This window comes from Rhinoraja longicauda, chromosome 3 (genome assembly GCF_053455715.1).
Source record: "Rhinoraja longicauda isolate Sanriku21f chromosome 3, sRhiLon1.1, whole genome shotgun sequence".
NCBI lineage: Eukaryota > Metazoa > Chordata > Chondrichthyes > Rajiformes > Arhynchobatidae > Rhinoraja > Rhinoraja longicauda.
In genome coordinates, this window is record NC_135955.1 from 93,994,113 (window position 1) to 94,013,779 (window position 19,667).

General features: G+C 49.8%; 1 protein-coding gene across 4 annotated transcripts in view; it reads left to right on the top strand.

The window, feature by feature from the left end:
- Window positions 1-19,667, top strand: part of LOC144592184 (teneurin-3-like) — a 2,027,615-nt gene that overhangs the window by 1,948,387 nt on the left and 59,561 nt on the right. For all 4 annotated transcript variants that reach the window (XM_078396656.1, XM_078396657.1, XM_078396658.1 and 1 more), the window contains one exon: window positions 1,983-2,003. In XM_078396656.1, coding sequence (XP_078252782.1) covers window positions 1,983-2,003 — 21 coding nt within the window. The remainder of the gene's footprint in view (window positions 1-1,982; window positions 2,004-19,667) is intronic.

Here is a 19,667-nt window from a genome sequence, read left to right on the forward strand (position 1 = left end):
CTTAAGGATAGCAGAGTGAGGGGGTATGGGGAGAAGGCAGGAACGGGGTACTGATTGAGAGTGATCAGCCATGATCGCATTGAATGGCGGTGCTGGCTCGAAGGGCTGAATGGCCTACTCCTGCACCTATTGTCTATTGTCTATTGAATAAAATAGGTGCAGGAGTAGGCCATTCGGCCCTTCGAGCCTGCACCGCCATTCAATATGATCATGGCTGATCATCCAACTCAGTATCCCGTACCTGCCTTCTCTCCATACCCCCCTGATCCCTTTAGCCACAATGGCCACATCTAACTCCCTCTTAAATATAGCCAATGAACTGGCCTCAACTACCTTCTGTGGCAGAGAATTCCACAGATTCACCACTCTCTGTGTGAAAAGAAACGTTCTCATCTCGGTCCTAAAAGACTTCCTCCTTATCCTTAAACTGTGACCCCTTGTTCTGGACTTCCCCAACATCGGGAACTATCTTCCTGCATCTAGCCTGTCCAACCCCTTATGAATTTTGTAAGTTTCTATAAGATCCCCCCTCAATCTTCTAAATTCCAGCGAGTACAAGCCTTCTCCCTCCTGACCGATGCCTGCGCCCTTCGACTCTTCAACGGCCTCCATTTTTCAGGCCCCCCTCTCCCTCATTTAAACAAAAGTGTCTGAAGAAGGGTCTTGACCTGAAATGTCACCCGTTCCTTCTCTCCAGAGATGCTGCCCGACCCCAGCGTTGTGTCTGTCTTTGGTGTAAAGCAACCTCTGCAGATACTTCCTACACATTAGCTCAAGACCAGCTTATGTGGAGCAAGCTAGGAATCACAGTGAGCAATGTGGAATCTTCTGTGGTGGATGTTTATGTTAAATGTTATTTGATGTGGCTGTGTGTCTTGTTGCTTTTCACTTAGTGTGGCTGTATGGTAACTCCAATTTCACTGGTACCTTAATTGGTACACGTGACAATAAATTGATCTCAATCTTGATCTTGGATCGAGGAGAATTTCTTCTCTTCTTGCCCGTTCTGTCACTCTCCCTCGCTCTCTCTCCCCATCCATCCTGGAGAGCACGCAGTAAATCGTAGCGTAACCGTTCCACAGACCAAGTCCAACGTCCGCAGTTGGGCCTACTCCTCGGTTTCCTCGCCTGCACCAATTAACCTACGAACCCGCACGTCTTTGGAGTGTGGGAGGAAACCGAAGATATCGGGGAAAACCCACGCAGGTCACGGGGAGAACGTACAAACTCCGTACAGACAGCGCCCGTAGTCGGGATCGAACCCGGGTCTCCGGCGCTGCGAGGCAGCGACTCTACTTGCTGCGCTACCTTATTAGGGCAGGCGCGGTGGCGCAACGTTAAAGACCGGGGTTCGATCCCGACCATGGGCGCTGTCTGTACGGAGTTTGTACGATCTCCCCGTGACCTGTGTGGGTTTTCCCCGAGATCTTCAGTTTCCTCCCACACTCCAAAGACGTGCGGGTTCGTAGGTTAATTGGTATAAATCTGGAAAACAATCGCATCTCCGGCAAGGTAAGAGGTTGGTCCACGTGGGGTTTTGTAGGTTTCTTGAGTCAAGGAGAATGACTTTCCAGTGAAGAAAGAAACCTGGGACAAGAATTGCCCTGACAGGGTAGTCACTAACACCGCTTAACGCACCGCTGATATTGATTAAGTGGTCACGCATTAAAAACATTTCGCTGCCTTGATATGAGGGATAATGTAAACGCGAGTCCAGTCAGCGTGTTGACAAACACGCCAGAGTCAATCTGTGTTTCACATCAGGATTAGCGGGCACTTTTAATGAAGCAAACGTGATTTGCCCAGATATTACGCTTGGCTTGCATGACATTGAAATGATATGAAGCTTCCTGCAGTAGAACATGACCACTTTGTGTCTCGTTGACACAGTGACATGGATGGATTTTATTCGAACTGACCTCACCAATTTATATTCTGCACCTAACCTCCACTGTTCTCTTTTTTTCATGCTACCTACTAAGAAATAAAGATTTTAGACACAGGTAAGTTTGAGAACTCTTCCTCTGTTCTCTAGCTTCTGTGTTTTATATTAACTTTCTTTTCATATCTCAATAATTCTTTATGGAATATGGAATATAAAAACAAGGATGACACTCTCTCTATAAGGCGCTGGTCGGGCCGCATTCGAAATATAATGTGAGCCATTTTGAGCCACATATCTGAGGAAGGATGTGCTGGCTCTGGAGAGGGTCCAGAGGAGGTTTTTCAAGAATGATCCCAGGAATGAGTGGGTTAACATACGATGAGCGTTTGTCAGCACTGGGCCTGTACTCATAGAAACATCGAAAATAGGTGCAGGAGTAGGCCATTCGGCCCTTCGAGCCTGCACCGCCATTCAATATGATCATGGCTGATCATCCAGCTCAGTAACCTGTACCTGCCTTCTCTCCATACCCCCTGATCCCTTTAGCCACAAGGGCCACATCTAACTCCCTCTTAAATATAGCCAATGAACTGGCCTCAACTACCTTCTGTGGCAGAGAATTCCACAGACTCAGCACTCTGTGTGAAGAAATGTTTTCTCATCTCGGTCCTAAAAGACTTCCCCCTTATCCTTAAGCTGTGACCCCTGGTTCTGGACTCCCCCAACATCGGGAACAATCTTCCCGCATCTAGCCTCTCCAACCCCTTAAGAATTTTATATGTTTCAATAAGATCCCCCCTCAGTCTTCTAAATTCCAGCGAGTATAAACCTAGCCTATCCAGTCTTTCTTCATATGAAAGTCCTGCCATCCCAGGGATCAATCTGGTGAACCTTCTCTGTACTCCCTCTAAGGCTAGAATGTCTTTCCTCGGATTAGGAGACCAAAACTGTACGCAATACGCCAGGTGCGGTCTCACCAAGGCCCTGTACAACTGCAGCAGAACCTCCCTGCTCCAATACTCAAATCCTCTTGCTATGAATGCCAACATACCATTCGCTTTCTTCACTGCCTGCTGCACCTGCACGCTTGCTTTCAATGACTGGTGCACCATGACACCCAGGTCACGTTGCATCTCCCCATTTCCTAATTGGCCACCATTCAGGTAATACTCTGCTTTCCTGTTCTTGCCGCCAAAGTGGATAACCTCACATTTATCCACATTATATTGCATCTGCCATGCATTTGCCCACTCGCCTATCTATCCAAGTCACTCTGCAGCCTCCTAGCATCCTCCTCGCAGCTAACACTGCCACCCAGCTTTGTGTCATCCGCAAACTTAGAGATGTTGCATTCAATTCCCTCGTCCAAATCATTAATATACACTGTAAATAATTGGGGTCCCAGCACTGAGCCTTGCGGTACCCCACTAGTCACTGCCTGCCATTCCGAAAAGGACCCGTTTAGTCCTACTCTTTGCTTCCTGTCCGCCAACCAATTCTCTATCCACCTCAACACTGAACCCCCAATACCGTGTGCTTTAAGTTTGTACACCAATCTCCTATGTGGGACCTTGTCGAAGGCCTTCTGAAAGTCCAGATATAACACATCGACTGGTTCTCCCTTATCTACTCTACTAGTTACATCCTCGAAAAATTCTATAAGATTCGTCAGGCATGATTTGCCTTTCATAAATCCATGCTGACTTTGTCCGATGATTTCACCACTTTCCAAATGTAATGCTATCACATCTTTAATAACTGACTCTAGCATTTCCCCCACTACCGATGTTCGGCTAACTGGTCTGTAATTCCCCGTTTTCTCTCTCCCTCCCTTTTTAAAAAAGTGGCAACCCTCCTGTTGTACTTGGTGGTCTGGTACCTGTTGTACCTTTGTTGAGACTCTGGACGGACCACAAGTACACGTGTGTAAAAGGTGACAATGCTGGAGCTTAACTCCAGGCTATTTATTCTGTGGCCACCTGGAACCAGAGTGGCCACCTAATCACATCATACCTTATATACACACCACTACACAGGCAAACAAAGTCCTTGAGATACAATAAAGTAGTCCCTACAATATCACAACACCCCCCTTGTCTTATATAAAATCTTTGTTTTGTCTACTTTTGTTTGCTTGGGTTTTTCCTTTATCTTTCTAGGGCTAAAATATATTTATCAAACACAACTAAAACACAATTGCTTTATTCGCCTTCATGGTGGACACTCCCCAGTGGGTGGTCACTCACTCCGGGTGGTCACCCATCTCTGGGTGGTCTCTCATCTCTGGGTGGTCACCCATCTCCGGGTGGTCTCTCATCTCTGGGTGGTCACCCATCTCTGGGTGGTCACTCACTCCGGGTGGTCACCCATCTCTGGGTGGTCACTCACTCCGGGTGGTCACCCATCTCTGGGTGGTTTCTCATCTCTAGGTGGTCACCCATCTCTGGGTGGTCACTCACTCCGGGTGGTCACCCATCTCTGGGTGGTCACTCACTCCGGGTGGTCACCCATCTCTGGGTGGTCACTCATCTCTGGGTGGTCTCCCATCTCCGTGTGGTCACCCATCTCTGGGTGGTCACTCACTCCGGGTGGTCACCCATCTCTGAGTGGTCACTCACTCCGGGTGGTCACTCACTCCGGGTGGTCTCCCATCTCCGGGTGGTCTCTCATCTCTGGGTGGTCACTCACTCCGGGTGGTCACCCATCTCTGGGTGGTTTCTCATCTCTAGGTGGTCACCCATCTCTGGGTGGTCACTCACTCCGGGTGGTCACCCATCTCTGGGTGGTCACTCACTCCGGGTGGTCACCCATCTCTGGGTGGTCACTCATCTCTGGGTGGTCTCCCATCTCCGTGTGGTCACCCATCTCTGGGTGGTCACTCACTCCGGGTGGTCACCCATCTCTGAGTGGTCACTCACTCCGGGTGGTCACTCACTCCGGGTGGTCTCCCATCTCCGGGTGGTCTCTCATCTCTGGGTGGTCACTCACTCCGGGTGGTCACCCATCTCTGGGTGGTCTCTCATCTCTGGGTGGTCACCCATCTCTGGGTGGTCACTCATCTCCGGGTGGTCACTCACTCCGGGTGGTCACCCATCTCTGGGTGGTCTCCCATCTCCGGGTGGTCACTCATCTCTGGATGGTCTCTCATCTCCGTGTGGTCACTCATCTCTGGGTGGTCTCTCATCTCTGGGTGGTCACCCATCTCTGGGTGGTCACTCACTCCGGGTGGTCACCCATCTCTGGGTGGTCACTCACTCTGGGTGGTCACCCATCTCCGGGTGGTCTCTCATCTCTGGGTGGTCACTCACTCTGGGTGGTCACCCATCTCTGGGTGGTCACTCATCTCTGGGTGGTCTCCCATCTCCGTGTGGTCACCCATCTCTGGGTGGTCACTCACTCCGGGTGGTCACCCATCTCTGAGTGGTCACTCACTCCGGGTGGTCACTCACTCCGGGTGGTCTCCCATCTCCGGGTGGTCTCTCATCTCTGGGTGGTCACTCACTCCGGGTGGTCACCCATCTCTGGGTGGTCTCTCATCTCTGGGTGGTCACCCATCTCTGGGTGGTCACTCATCTCCGGGTGGTCACTCACTCCGGGTGGTCACCCATCTCTGGGTGGTCTCCCATCTCCGGGTGGTCACTCATCTGTGGGTGGTCTCTCATCTCCGTGTGGTCACTCATCTCCGGGTGGTCACTCACTCCGGGTGGTCACCCATCTCTGGGTGGTCTCTCATCTCCGGGTGGTCACCCATCTCTGGATGGTCTCTCATCTCCGGGTGGTCACTCACTCTGGGTGGTCACCCATCTCTGGGTGGTCACTCACTCTGGGTGGTCACTCACTCCGGGTGGTCACTTACTCCGGGTGGTCTCCCATCTCCGGGTGGTCACTCACTCCGGGTGGTCACCCATCTCTGGTTGGTCACTCACTCCGGGTGATCACCCATCTCTGGGTGGTCACTCATTGCCAGGAGTTCACTCATCTCCGGGTGGTCACCCATCTCTGGGTGGTCTCTCATCTCCGGGTGGTCACTCACTCCGGGTGGTCTCTCATCGTGTGGTCTCTCATCTCCGTGTGGTCTCTCATCTCCGTGTGGTCACTCCACAGATATATACATATATATACCAGAGCATCAAATCAATCATTAAGCTTTCAGTACACACAGATCATTACACAAATAATTACACAAATTATTCATTTTTTTAATCGTCCATATCTTCCCCTCAAGAAGACTTGCTGTGTAGATCAAACATAGTGTAGGCTCTAGATGCTCCACCACCATGATTTGGCTGGCACCATTGGGCTCCCACTTCTGGGCTGGCACCGTTGGGCTCCCACTGCTGGGCTCCCACTGCTGGGCCTGCACTGCTGGGCTCCCACTGCTGGGCTGGCACTGCTGGGCCGGCAATGCTGGGCTCCCACTGCTGGGCTCCCACTGCTGGGCTGGCACTGCTGGGCCGGCAATGCTGGGCTCCCACTGCTGGGCTGGCACTGCTGGGCCGGCAATGCTGGGCTCCCACTGCTGGGCTCCCACTGCTGGGCTGGCACTGCTGGGCCGGCAATGCTGGGCCTCCACTGCTGGGCTCCCACTGCTGGGCCTGCACTGCTGGGCTGGCACCGTTGGGCTCCCACTGCTGGGCTCCCACTGCTGGGCCTGCACTGCTGGGCCGGCAATGCTGGGCCTGCACTGCTGGGCCTGTACTGCTGGGCTGGCACCATTGGGCTCCCACTGCTGGGCTCCCACTGCTGGGCCTGCACTGCTGGGCCGGCAATGCTGGGCCGGCACTGCTGGGCCTGCACTGCTGGGCTCCCACTGCTGGGCTGGCACTGCTGGGCCTGCCCTGCTGGGCCGGCACTGCCGGGCTCCCACTGCTGGGCTCCCACTGCTGGGCTGGCACTATGCAGCTCCCAGCTGCTGTAACCGCAGTGCGATCGGGCCTCGGCTGCGGTGCGCGCTGGCCCCGCCCACAGGTGCTCCCGGCCGCTGCCGCTCACAGTCGATACGCGCTGCCGCTGCCTCGGGCCCAGGGCCGTCCCGACTCTCCGGTCGCCGCGCCTGGGTAAGTACGCAGTGCCTCGGCCTTACCGGCCACCGCGCCTCCGCGGGTGGTCGGTCCCTCCGGTCGCCGCACACCCCCGTGGGTGTCGGGTCTCCCGGTATCTCTCCCCCGCGAAGCAGTCGCAGGCTTCCAATCTCGTGCCTGCACAGGTGCTGAGGTGCGACGTGGGCCTACACGCACCTCCCCCAGCAGCTCGCAGCGTCACGCCGGACACTCGCGCCGACTACTGAGCAGGTAAATATACCAACTCATACTGGCCCTGTCAAGTTGCACTCCAAACGTCCCGTACCGAGCTGGAAACTATTTTAAATTTTTGTTTCCCTTTAGGGCTCTTTTGTTTTAACCTTTTCTGCTCGGGCATGTTCCATTACCTTTTTAGGCTAAGCACCAAACCGCTGCCGCCATGTTGTACTTGGTGGTCCGGTACCTGTTGTACCTTTGTTGAGACTCTGGACGGACCACAAGTACACGTGTGTAAAAGGTGACAATGCTGGAGCTTAACTCCAGGCTGGAACCAGAGTGGCCAACTAATCACATCATTACAATAGACAATAGACAATAGGTGCAGGAGGAGGCCATTCGGCCCTTCGAGCCAGCACCGCCATTCAATGTGATCATGGCTGATCATTCTCAATCAGTACTCCGTTCCTGCCTTCTCCCCATACCCCCTGACTCCGCTATCCTTAAGAGCTCTATCTAGCTCTCTCTTGAATGCACATCGCTACACAGGCAAACAAAGTAGTCCTTGAGATACAATAAAGTAGTCCCTACAACATCACAACACCTCCAATCCTCAGGAACTACTCCAAAATCTAAAGAGTTTTGAAAAATTATGACATGCATCCACTATTTCTGGGGCTACTTCCTTAAGCACTCTGGGATGCAGCCTATCTGGCCCTGGGGATTTATCGGCCTTTAATCCATTTAATTTACCTAACACCACTTCCCGACTAACCTGGATTACCCTCATTTCCTCCATCTCGTTAGACCCCCCGGTCCCCTGCTATTTCCGGCAGATTGTTTATGTCTTCCCTAGTGAAGACAGAACCAAAGTAGTTGTTCAATTGGTCTGCCATCTCCTTGTTCCCTATGATCAATTCACCTGTTTCCGACTGCAAGGGACCTACATTTGTCTTAACTAGTCTTTTTCTCTTCACATATCTATAAAAGCTTTTGCAGTCAGTTTTTATGTTCCCTGCCAGTTTTCTCTCATAATCTATTTTCCCTTTCCTAATTAAGCCCTTTGTCCTCCTCTGCTGGACTCTGAATTTCTCCCAATCCTCTGGTATGATACTTTTTCTGGCTAATTTATATGCTTCATCTTTTGTTTTAATACTATCCTTGATTTCCCTTGTTAACCACGGATGCACTACCTTTCCTGGTTTGTTCTTTTGCCAAACTGGGATGAACAATTGTTGTAGTTCATCCATGCAATCTTTAAATGCCTTCCATTGCATGTCCACCGTCAACCCTTTAAGTATCAATTGCCAGCCTATCTTGGACAATTCACGTCTCATACCCTCAAAGTTACCTTTCTTTAAGTTCAGAACACTTGTTTCTGAATTGACTTTGTCACTCTCCATCCTAATAAAGAACTCTACCATATTATGATCACTCTTGCCCAAGGGGCCTCGCACAACAAGACTGCTAACTAACCCTTCCTCATTACTCAATACCCAGTCTAGAATGGCCTGCTCTCTCGTTGGTTCCTCGACATGTTGGTTTAGAAAACCATCTCGCAAACATTCCAAGAAATCCTCTTCCTCAGCACCCCTGCCAGTTTGGTTCACCCAATCTATATGTAGATTGAAGTCACCCATTATAACTGCTGCACCTTTAGTGCACGCATTTCTAATTTCCTGTTTGATGCCATCCCCAACTCTACTACTACTGTTAGGTGGCCTGTACACAACTCCCACTAGCGTTTTCTGCCCCTTAGTGTTTCGTAGCTCTACCCATATCGATTCCACATCCTCCAAGCTAATGTCCTTCCTTTCCACTGCGTTAATCTCCTCTCTAACCAGCAACGCTACCCCACCTCCTTTTCCTTTCTGTCTATCCCTCCTGAATATAGAATATCCCTGGATGTTGAGCTCCCAGCCTTGGTCACCCTGGAGCCATGTCTCCGTAATCCCAACTATATCATAATCATTAACAACTATCTCCACATTTAATTCATGCACATTATTACGTATACTCCTTGCATTGAGACACAAAGCCTTCAGGCTTGTTTTTATAACACTCTTACCCCCTATATAATTATGTTGCAAAGTGGTCCTTTTTGATTATCGCCCTGAATTTGTCTGCCTGCCATTTTTACTTTTCACCTTGTTACCTATTGTTTCTACCCTCATTTTACACCCCTCTGACTCTCTGCTCTTGTTCCCATCCTCCTGCCATATTAGTTTAAATCCTCCCCGACAGCACTAGCAAACACTCCCCCTAGGACATTGGTTCCATTCCAGCTCAGGTGCAGACCGTCCTGTTTGTACTGGTCCCACCTCTCCCAGAACTGGTTCCAATGTTCCAGAAATTCGAATCCCTCCCCCTTGCACCATTTTTCAAGCCACGTATTCATCTGAAATATCCTCCTATTTCTACTCTGACTAGCACGTGACACTGGTAGTAATCCAGAGATTAGGACCTCATCCCGTTTTTTACCTAAATCGTTGGTGCCAATATGCACCACGACAACTGGCTGCTCACTCTCCCCCTCCAAAATGCTCTGCAGCCGCTCAGAGACATCCCTGACCCTTGCACCAGGGAGGCAACATACCATCCTGGAGTCTCGTTTGCGGCCGCAGAAACGCCTATCTATTCCCCTTACAATCGAATCCCCTATCACTATAGCCCTTCCACTCTTTTTCCTCCCCTCCTGTGCCGCAGAGCCACCCACGGTGCCATGAACTTGGCTGCTTCCTGCCTTCCCCTGATGAGCCATCTCCCCCAACAGTATCCAACATGGTATTCAAAGGGCGGCACGGTGGCGCAGCGGTAGAGTTGCTGCCTTACAGCGAATGCAGCGCCGGAGACTCAAGTTCGATCCTGACGACGGGCGCCGTCTGTACGGAGTTTGTACGTTCTCCCCGTGACCTGCGTGGGTTTTCTCCGAGATCTTCGGTTTCCTCCCACAGTCCAAAGACGTACAGGTTTGTAGGTTAATTGGCTTGGGCAAATGCAAAAATTGTCCCTAGTGTGTGTAGGATAGTGTTAGTGTGCGGGGATCGCTGGGCGGCGCGGACCCGGTGGGCCGAAGGGCCTGTTTCCGCGCTGTATCTCTAAATCTAAAATCTAAAATCTAAATCTGTTTAGGAGGGAGATGACCGCAAGGGACTCCTGCGCTACCTTCTTAATGCAACGCTGGCTAGTGGCCATCCGTTCCCCTTTTTTCTGCTTAACTTACCTGCGGTGTGGCCAACTCACTAAACGTGCTATTCACGACTTTCTCAGCACCGCGGATGTTCCAGCATGAATCCAACCGCAGCTCCAACCGTTCAATGCGGTTTGCCAGGAGCTGCAGCTGGACACATTTCCTGCACACGTAGTCATCAGGGACACCGTCAGTATCCCTGATTTGCTACAGGATGAGCAAACCATGGGGCCGATCTCAGCTGACATGGCTTACCCTTTATATTAAATCAAATCCCTTAAATTAAATCAAATCAAATCAGCACACTCCCTATTTAAAAATCGTAATCCTTTTAAGCTGTACCTTTAACTAAAAAACTTTAAAAAAACCCAGAGCCCTTAACTCAAAGTGCTAAGCTGGGGTTACTCACCAACCCGCGTTACTCTTTCAAGTGTGACGCGCTAATGGAACATTGCAGAGAGTGGTCCACTCCCACCTGTACTCGTTGGAGTTTAGAAGGATGAGGGGGGGGGACCTCATTGAAACTTACCGAATAGTGAAAGTCCTGGATAGAGTGGGTGTGGAGAGGATGTTTCCACTAGTGGGAGAGTCTAGGACTAGAGGTCACAGCCTCAGGATTAAAGGATGTAACATTAGAAAGGAGGAATTTCTTTAGCCGGATTGTGGCGAACCTGTGGAATTCATTGCCACAGACGGCTGAGGAGGCCGAGTCAGTGGATATTCTTAAGGTAGAAATGGACAGATTCTTTAGTTCATGGTGTCAAGGGTTTTCAATCACGGCTGATCTATCTCTCCCTCCTAACCCCATTCTCCTGCCTTCTCCCGTAACCCCTGACACCCGCACTAATCAAGAATCTATCTCTGCCTGAAAAATACCCTTTGACTGCAGCAAAGTATTCCACAGATTCTCTTCACATCCTCTTTATACAGGCCTGTCACTATCCTGTGGGAGTTCATTCTGGGGGGACTTAAATATGACTCTCCCTAGAACTGGGACTGTCATACGAGGAAAGATCGGAAAGACTGGGCTTGTATTCACTGGAGTTTAGAAAGATGAGAGGGGATCTTACAGAGACGTACAAAATTATAAAAGGAACTGACAAGCTAGATGCAGGAAAAATGTTCCCAATGTTGGGGGAGTCCAGAACCAGGGACCACAATCTAAAAATAAAGGGGAAGCCATTTATAACTGAGATGAGAAAAAACCTTTTCACCCAGAGTTGTGAATTTGTGGAATTCACTGCCACAGAAGTCAGTGGAGGCCAACCCATTGGATGAATTTGAAAGAGAGTTAGATAGAGCTCTAGGGGCTAGCGGAATCAAGGGATTATGGGGAGAAGGCAGGAACGGGGTACTGATTGTGGATGATCAGCCATGATCACAATGAATGGCTCGAAGGGCCAAATGGCCTCCTCCTGCACCTATTTTCACTGTACCTATGTATTTAATATTACAGGACTCATTTTCTTGTTCCCCAGAAGATTAAGAGGTTCTTGATGAGTCCTGGTCATGAGTTCCCAGAGAGTTGTGAATCTGTGGAATTCTCTGCCACAGAAGGCAGTGGAGGCCGATTCACTGGGCGCATTCAAGAGAGAGCTAGATAGAGCTCTTAAGGATAGCGGAGTCAGGGGGTATGGGGAGAGGGTAGGAACGGGGTACTGATTGAGAATGATCAGCCATGATCACATTGAATGGCGGTGCTGGCTCGAAGGGCCGATTGGCCTCCTCCTGCACCTATTGTCTATTGTCTCCTGCGCCTATTGTCTACGCGCGTATCCATGGCAACGGTTCCTCGTAGACCCACATCTGTCATCCCACAGTGGGCTGGATTCTACCTCGAGCAATCAACAACCCTTCTCCAACATTATTACGGAGACAGCAGCCAAGAATAATAACCTGGCTGTGAAGCGGTGTGGGATATCCTGAGGTTGCAAAAGATTCGCTGCCAACTGTTCAATTTAATTGTGATTATTTTTCCCTTCCCAATTATGCCTTCTTGGCACACATGCAGCACCTACTGCACGTGTGCTGAGGCGTTGTGTAGGCTGATGGGGCAGCATATATTATACACACAGTTGGCTTTGCTTGTCAGTGTTACTTTAGTTTAGAGACACAGCATTGAAACAGACCCTTCGGCCCACCGCGCGTCCGCGCCGACCAGCGATCGCCCTCACGCACTAAAACATAGAACATGCACTGGAGTTTAAGAAGTATAAGAAGATAACTGCAGATGCTGGTACAAATCGAAGGTTTTTATTCACAAAATGCTGGAGTAACTCAGCAGGTCAGGCAGCATCTCGGGAGAGAAGGAATGGGAGAGAAGGAATGGGTGACGTTTCGGGTCGAGACCCTTCTTCAGACTGGGCACTGGAGTTTAGAAGGACGAGAGGGGATCTTACAGAGACGTATAAAATTATGAAAGGACTGGACAAGCTAGATGCGGGAAAAATGTTCCTAATGTTGGAGGGTAGTCCTGAACCAGGGGCCACACACAGTCTTTAAGAATAATGGGGAGGCTATTTAAAACTGAGGTGAGAAGAAACCTATTCACCGAGAGAGTTGTGAATTTGTGGGATTCTCTGCCACAGAGGGCAGTGGAGGCCGATTCACTGGATGGATTTAAGAGAGAGTTAGATAGAGCTCTAGGGGCTGGCGGAATCAAGGGATATTGGGAGAAGGCAGGCACGGGTTACTGATTGTGGATGATCAGCCGTGATCACAATGGATGGCGGTATTTATTCACAAAATGCTGGAGTAACTCAGCAGGTCAGGCAGCATCTCAGGAGAGAAGGAATGGGCGACGTTTCGGGTCGAGACCCTTCTTCAGACTGATGTCCGGGAGGGCGGGACAAAGGAAGGATATAGGTGGAGATGGGAAAATAGAGGGAGATCTGTGAAGGGGGAGGGGAAGAGAGGGACAGAGGAACTATCTAAAGTTGGAGAAGTCAATGTTCATTCCGCTGGGCTGCAAGCTGCACATATTTTCTATGTTTCCATGTAACAGCACAGAAGGATCGGGCTTTACCTTGCACTCATTGTTATTCCCTTTATGCTGTATCTGTACACTGTGAGTGGCTCGATTGTAATCATGCGTTGTCTTTCTGCTGACTGGTTAGCACTCAACAAACGCGATACACCTGGCAATAAACTAGAGTAAACTAAACAGAGACAGACACAAAATGCTGGGTAATTCAGCGGATCAGACACCAGCTTCATAAGTTCATAGGTCCTTAGAGCAGAATAAGACTATTCGGCCCATCAAGCCTATTCGGCCATTCAATCATGGCTGATCTATCTCTCTCTCCCTACCCCATTCTCCTGTCTTCTCCCCATAACCCCTGACACCCGTAATAATCAAACATCTGTCAACCTCCGCCTTCAAAATATCCATCTCTGAAGAAAAGGTATAGGTGACGTTTCAGGTCGAGACCCTTTATCATCTGGAAAAAAGGAATAGACATAGAACAATATTGGACAAGAGCAGACACTTCAGTCCACAATGTCCATGCTGAACATGATGCCAAGACCTCTCTTATCTGCCTGCACGTGATCCATATCCCTCCATTCCTTCCGTGACCATGCGGGAACCCATCCTATGACCAACTGGAGAGCAATCCTGATCGACCATCCACCTCGTTAGAGACCCTCGGATTATCTTTGATTGGACTTTACCTTGCACTAAATGTTACTACAGTGCACTACACTGTCCGGGCCTACACTGTCTGGGCCTACAGCGTCCGGGCCTACACTGTCCGGGCCTACAGTGTCCGGGCCTACAGTGTCCGGGCCTACACTGTCCGGGCCTACACTGTCTGGGCCTACAGCGTCCGGGCCTACACTGTCCAGGCCTACAGTGTCCTAGCGTACAGCGGCCCCCGGGCCTACAGTGTCCGGGCCTACGGCGTACGGGCGTACAGTGTCCGGGCCTAAACTGTCCGGGCCTACAGCATCCGGGCCTACCGCACCCCCCGGGCTTAATATGGGACAAGGGTAGTCCTGTACGGGACAAACCAATTTAACATAAAATACGGGATGTCCTGGCTAACACGGGACAGTTGTCAACCCTAGGTTCCACTGAACCATTCGACCAACTACTAGAGAGCAGTCCTGAGCTACTATCAACCTCAGTGGAGACCCTAGGTCTTTCTTTGTTCGGACTTTACTGGACTTTACCTTGCACTAAACGCTATTCACGTTATTCCCTTTATCATGTATCTGTACACTGTGGACGGCTCGATTGTAATCATTATACAAGTTGACAAGTTATAGGAGTAGAATTAGGCCATTCGGCCCATTGAGTCTACTCCGCCATTCAATCGTGGCTGATCTCTGCCTCCCATTTTTCTGCCTACTCCCCATAACCCTTGACACCCGTTCTGATCAAGAAAATTATAGTCTTTCCGCTGACTGGTCAAAAGCTTTTCACTGTACCTCGGTACACGTGACAATAAACTAAAGTAAACCAAACCAGACTCTCCCCGACAGCTACCCATGCAAGCTCAATATATAAAAGCAGCCTGCTGTTAACACAGGTCTACTAAATATCCTCAGATAGTTTCAGAACAGTGCACCAGGCTTTATTTTTAATCTATACTCATGAATAGTTGTGGCAAAATTGGCCCTGTTCACAGTTTAAGGCATCGTCCTTAATCTACTGCTTCCTGTAAGTAGCTTTTCATTGGCACAGAAATAAATTAATTTCTACCAGTTTAAAACAAATGGACTTACATTCCCAAAGCTTAGATCAAAGAATTCAGATATTCATATGAAATAAAAACAGCAACCTGAAATTTAACTCTATTTCTCTCTACGCAGATGCTGCTCGACCTACTGGGCATTTCTAGCATTCTTTGTTTGTGTTTTACATTCCTGTACCCCTCCCACTCCCCGGTAGTTTAAAGCCCCAAAATAGTCACTGTGTTGTTCACGAGGATGTTGCCAGGACTCGAGGGCCTGAGCTATACAGAGAGAGGAATAGATCGGGTAGACGCACAGAGTCTCTTGCCCAGAGTAGGGGAATCGAGGACCAGAGGACATAAGAGGAAGCAGAGGTCACATTTAAAGTATTGCCTTGAGTTCTGGGCACCATTTTAAAGGAAAGATGTTGTCATGCTGGAAAGGGAGCAGAGAAGATTTACAAGGATGTTGCCAGGACTAGAGGGTGTGAGCTACAGGGAGAGGTTGAACAGACTGGGACTCTATTCCATGGAGCGCAGGAGGACGAGGGGTGATCTTATAGAGGTGTACAAAATTATGAGGGGAATAGATCGGGTAGATGCACAGAGTCTCTTGCCCAGAGTAGGGGAATCGAGGACCAGAGGACATAGGTTTAAGGTGAAGGGGGAAAGATTTAACAGGAACCTGAGGGGTAACTTTTTCACACAGAGAGGAGTGGGTGTATGGAACGAGCTGCCAGAGGAGGTAGTTGAGGCTGGGCCTATCGCAAAGTTTAAGAAACATTTAGATAGGTAAATGGATAGGACAGGTTTGGAGGGATATGGGCCAAACACCGGCAGGTGTAGGGTTGCCAACTGTCCCGTATTAGCCGGGACATCCTGTATTTTGGGCTAAATTGGTTTGTCCCGTACGGGAGCGCTCTTGTCCCGTTTTAGGCCCGGGGGACGCTGTAGGCCCGGACACTGTAGGTCTGGACAGTGTAGGCCCCGACAGTGTAGGCCCAGACACTGTAGGCCCGGACACTGTAGGCCCGGACACTGTAGGCCCCGACGTTGTAGGCCCGGACACTGTAGACCCGGACACTGTAGGCCCGGACACTGTAGGCCCGGACACTGTAGGCCCGGACTCTGTAGGCCCCGACACTGTAGGCCCGGACACTGTAGGCCCCGACGCTGTAGGTACCGACAGTTTGGGTCCCGACACTCTAGGTTTCCAACATTTTAGCTCCGGACAGTCTAGGTCTGGAGGCCCGTGAGCCGCCTAACGGAGGTTGAATAGCAACCCGCCTCCTGGCCCGGGCGGCCGCCATTGGTGGAGCGGGAGCCACTTTCTGGGTAAGGTCACGTGGCGGGCGGTGATGTCACCTTCTTCCGTACTTGGGAGTGGGATAGTTGGCACCACGAGGCAGGTGGGACGAGTGTAGATGGGGCATGTTTGTCGGTGTGGGCAAGTTGGGCCAAAAGGCGTGTTTCCATGCTGTATCACTCTATGACTCCAGAACCAGGGGCCACAGTTTAAGCATAAGGGGTAGGCCATTTAGAACGGAGATGAGGAAATACTTTTCAGTCACAGAGTTGTAAATCCGTGGAATTCTCTGCCTCAGAAGGCAGTGGAGGCCAATTCTCTGGATGCATTCAAGAGAGAGCTAGATAGAGCTCTTAAGGATAGCGGAGTCAGGGGATATAGGGAGAAGGCAGGAACGGGGTACCGATTGAGAATGATCAGCCATGATCACATTGAATGGTGGTGCTGGCTCGAAGGGCCGAATGGCCTACACCTGCACCTATTGTCTATTGTCTAATGACTATGAGAGGTTGAGCAGGCTAAAACTCTATTCCTTGGAGTGCAGGAGGATGAAGGGTGATCTTATAGAGGTGTGCAAGATCAAGATCATAGATAGGGTGAATGTACAGAGTCTTTTACCCGCGGTAGGGAAATCAAGAAATACAGGGCATAGGTTTAAGGTGAGAAGGGAAAGATTTAGTAGGAACCTGAGGGGCAACTATTTCACTCAGGCTAGTGGGTATATCGAACGATCTACCAGAGGCAGTAGTGGGGCAGATCATATAGCAACATTTAAAAGACACATGGGCAGGTACATGGATAAGAAAGAACATTGAGGGATATGGGCTGAACACAGGCAAATGGGACTAGCTGAGATGGAGCACCTTGGTCGGCATGGATGAGTTGGGCCGAAGGGCCTGTTTCTCTCATGTTTTACTCTATGACTCCATGAATTACGGAAATGTTGAAAGACTGGAGCGACTAGGCTTGTATACACTGGAATTTAGAAAGATGTGAGGGGTTCTTACCGAAACGTATAAGATTATTAAGGGGTTGGACACGTTAGATAGAGGCAGGAAACATGTTCCCAATGTTGGGGGAGTCCAGAACCAGGGGCCACACAGTTTAAGAATAAGGGGTAGGCCATTTAGAATGGAGATGAGGAAAATCTTTTTCAGTCAGAGAATTGTGAATCTGTGGATTTCTCTGCCTCAGAAGGCAGTGGAGGCCAATTCTCTGAATGATTGAGAATGATCAGCCATGATCACATTCAATGGCGGTGCTGGCACGAAGGGCCGAATGGCCTACTCCTGCACCTATTGTCTATTGTATAGGGTTGCCAACTTTCTTACTCCCAAATAAGGGACAAAAGGTGAGTCACTTCACCCAGCCAGCGGCCACGTCCTCCCGCCCCACCAATGGTGGCCGCCAGGGCCGGGAGGCGGGTTGCTAGGCAACCTCCGTTAGGCGAACACACTCGGCCCCGCTCCCCAATAACACTCCGTTAGCCTACACTGTCCGGGCCTACAGCGGCCCCCGGGCCTACAGTGCACCCCGGGCCTACAGTATCCGGGCTTAAAGCGTCTGGACCTAATACGGGACAAGGGTGGTCCCGTACGGGACAAACCAGGGACAAGGGTGGTCCCGTACGGGACAAACCAGGGACAAGGGTGGCCCCGTACGGGACAAACCAAACAGTTGGCAACCCTAATTACGTACCATGTTGCTACCCAGTCATATGCTTTGTAACATGCCAGGAATTAAGGTGAGATTACACAGCATAATAATACTTGTCATTGCAAATAGAATAGTGGCGTTCAAGAGTCTTTTGGAATGCAGGGATTGGAGCAGTTTGGGAATGTTTGGAGATACATCTCGGCATCATGTTCAGCCACTGATATTTTCAACTGCACTATTCTATTTTCTGTGTTCCGAAAACACATGGTTCCCGTTAAATAGATCGCCCCAAAATCATGGGAAGACATTGACTAGCAATACTTGTGGAAATAAAGAACAGCAGATACTGGTTTATACCAAAGGGAGACACAATGTGCTGGATTAACTCAGCGAGTCAGGCAGCATCTCTGGAGAAGAAAGATGGTTGACATTTCAGGTCCAGACCCTTCTTCAAAAGATTCCTTGGAGCACAGGATTCTGGGGAGTAGACACAAAATGCTGGAGTAACTCAGCGGGTCAGGCAGCATCTCAGGAGAGAAGGAACAGGTGACGTTTTGGGTCATAGAAAACATAGAAAATAGGTGCAGGAGTAGGCCATTCGGCCCTTCGATCTTGCACCACCATTCAATATGATCATGGCTGATCATCCAACTCAGTATCCTGTACCTGCCTTCTCTCCATAACCCCTGATCCCTTTAGCCACAAGGGCCACATCTAACTCCCTCTTAAATATAGCCAATGAACTGGCCTCAACTATCTTCTGTGGCAGACAATTCCACAGACTCACCACTCTCTGTGTGAAAAAAAACGTTCTCATCTCGGTCCTAAAAGACTTCCCCCTTATCCTTAAACTATCACCCCTTGTTCTGGACTTCCCCAACATCGGGAACAATCTTCCTGCATCTAGCCTGTCCAACCCCTTAAGAATTTTGTAAGTTTCTATAAGATCCCCCCTCAATCTTCTAAATTCCAGCGAGTACAAGCCGGGTCTATCCAGTCTTTCTTCACATGAAAGTCCTGCCATCCCAGGAATCAATGAATGGTCAGTCTGAAGAAGGGTCTCGACCTGAAACGTCGCCCATTCCTTCTCTCCTGAGATGCTGCCTGACCCGCTGAGTTACTCCAGCATTTTGTGTCTACCTTCGATTTAACCAGCATCTGCAGTTATTTTCCTACACACCTAAGATTCTGAGGAGCGATCTATTAGAGGTGTATAAGCTCATGAGGAGAATAGATAGGGTGAATGCACACTCTCTTGCCCAGAGTCGGGGAATCAAGGAACAGAAGACATAGGTTTAAGTTGAGAGGGGAAAGATTTAATAGGAATCTGAGGACTATCCTTTTCACACAGAGGGTTGTGGGTGTATGGAACAAGCTGCCAGAAGAGATAGTTGAGACAGGGACTATCCTAACATTTGAGAAACATTTAGACAGGTACATGGATAGGACAGGTTTGGAGGGTTATGGACCAAACGCGGGCAGGTGGGACTAGTGTAGCTGGGACATTGTTGGACGGTGTGGGCAAGTTGGGCCGAAGGGTCTGTGTCCATGGTATATAACTCTATGACCTGCTGAGTTACTCCAGCATTTTATGTCCACCTTTAGCAATACTTGAACACTGCCAACATATCTAAGGACCATTTGTTAATCCATTTACTTTATCCCACACCCAAGCTGGATGAAGAACTGGGATTAAATCCAAAAATTAAGTGGGCTT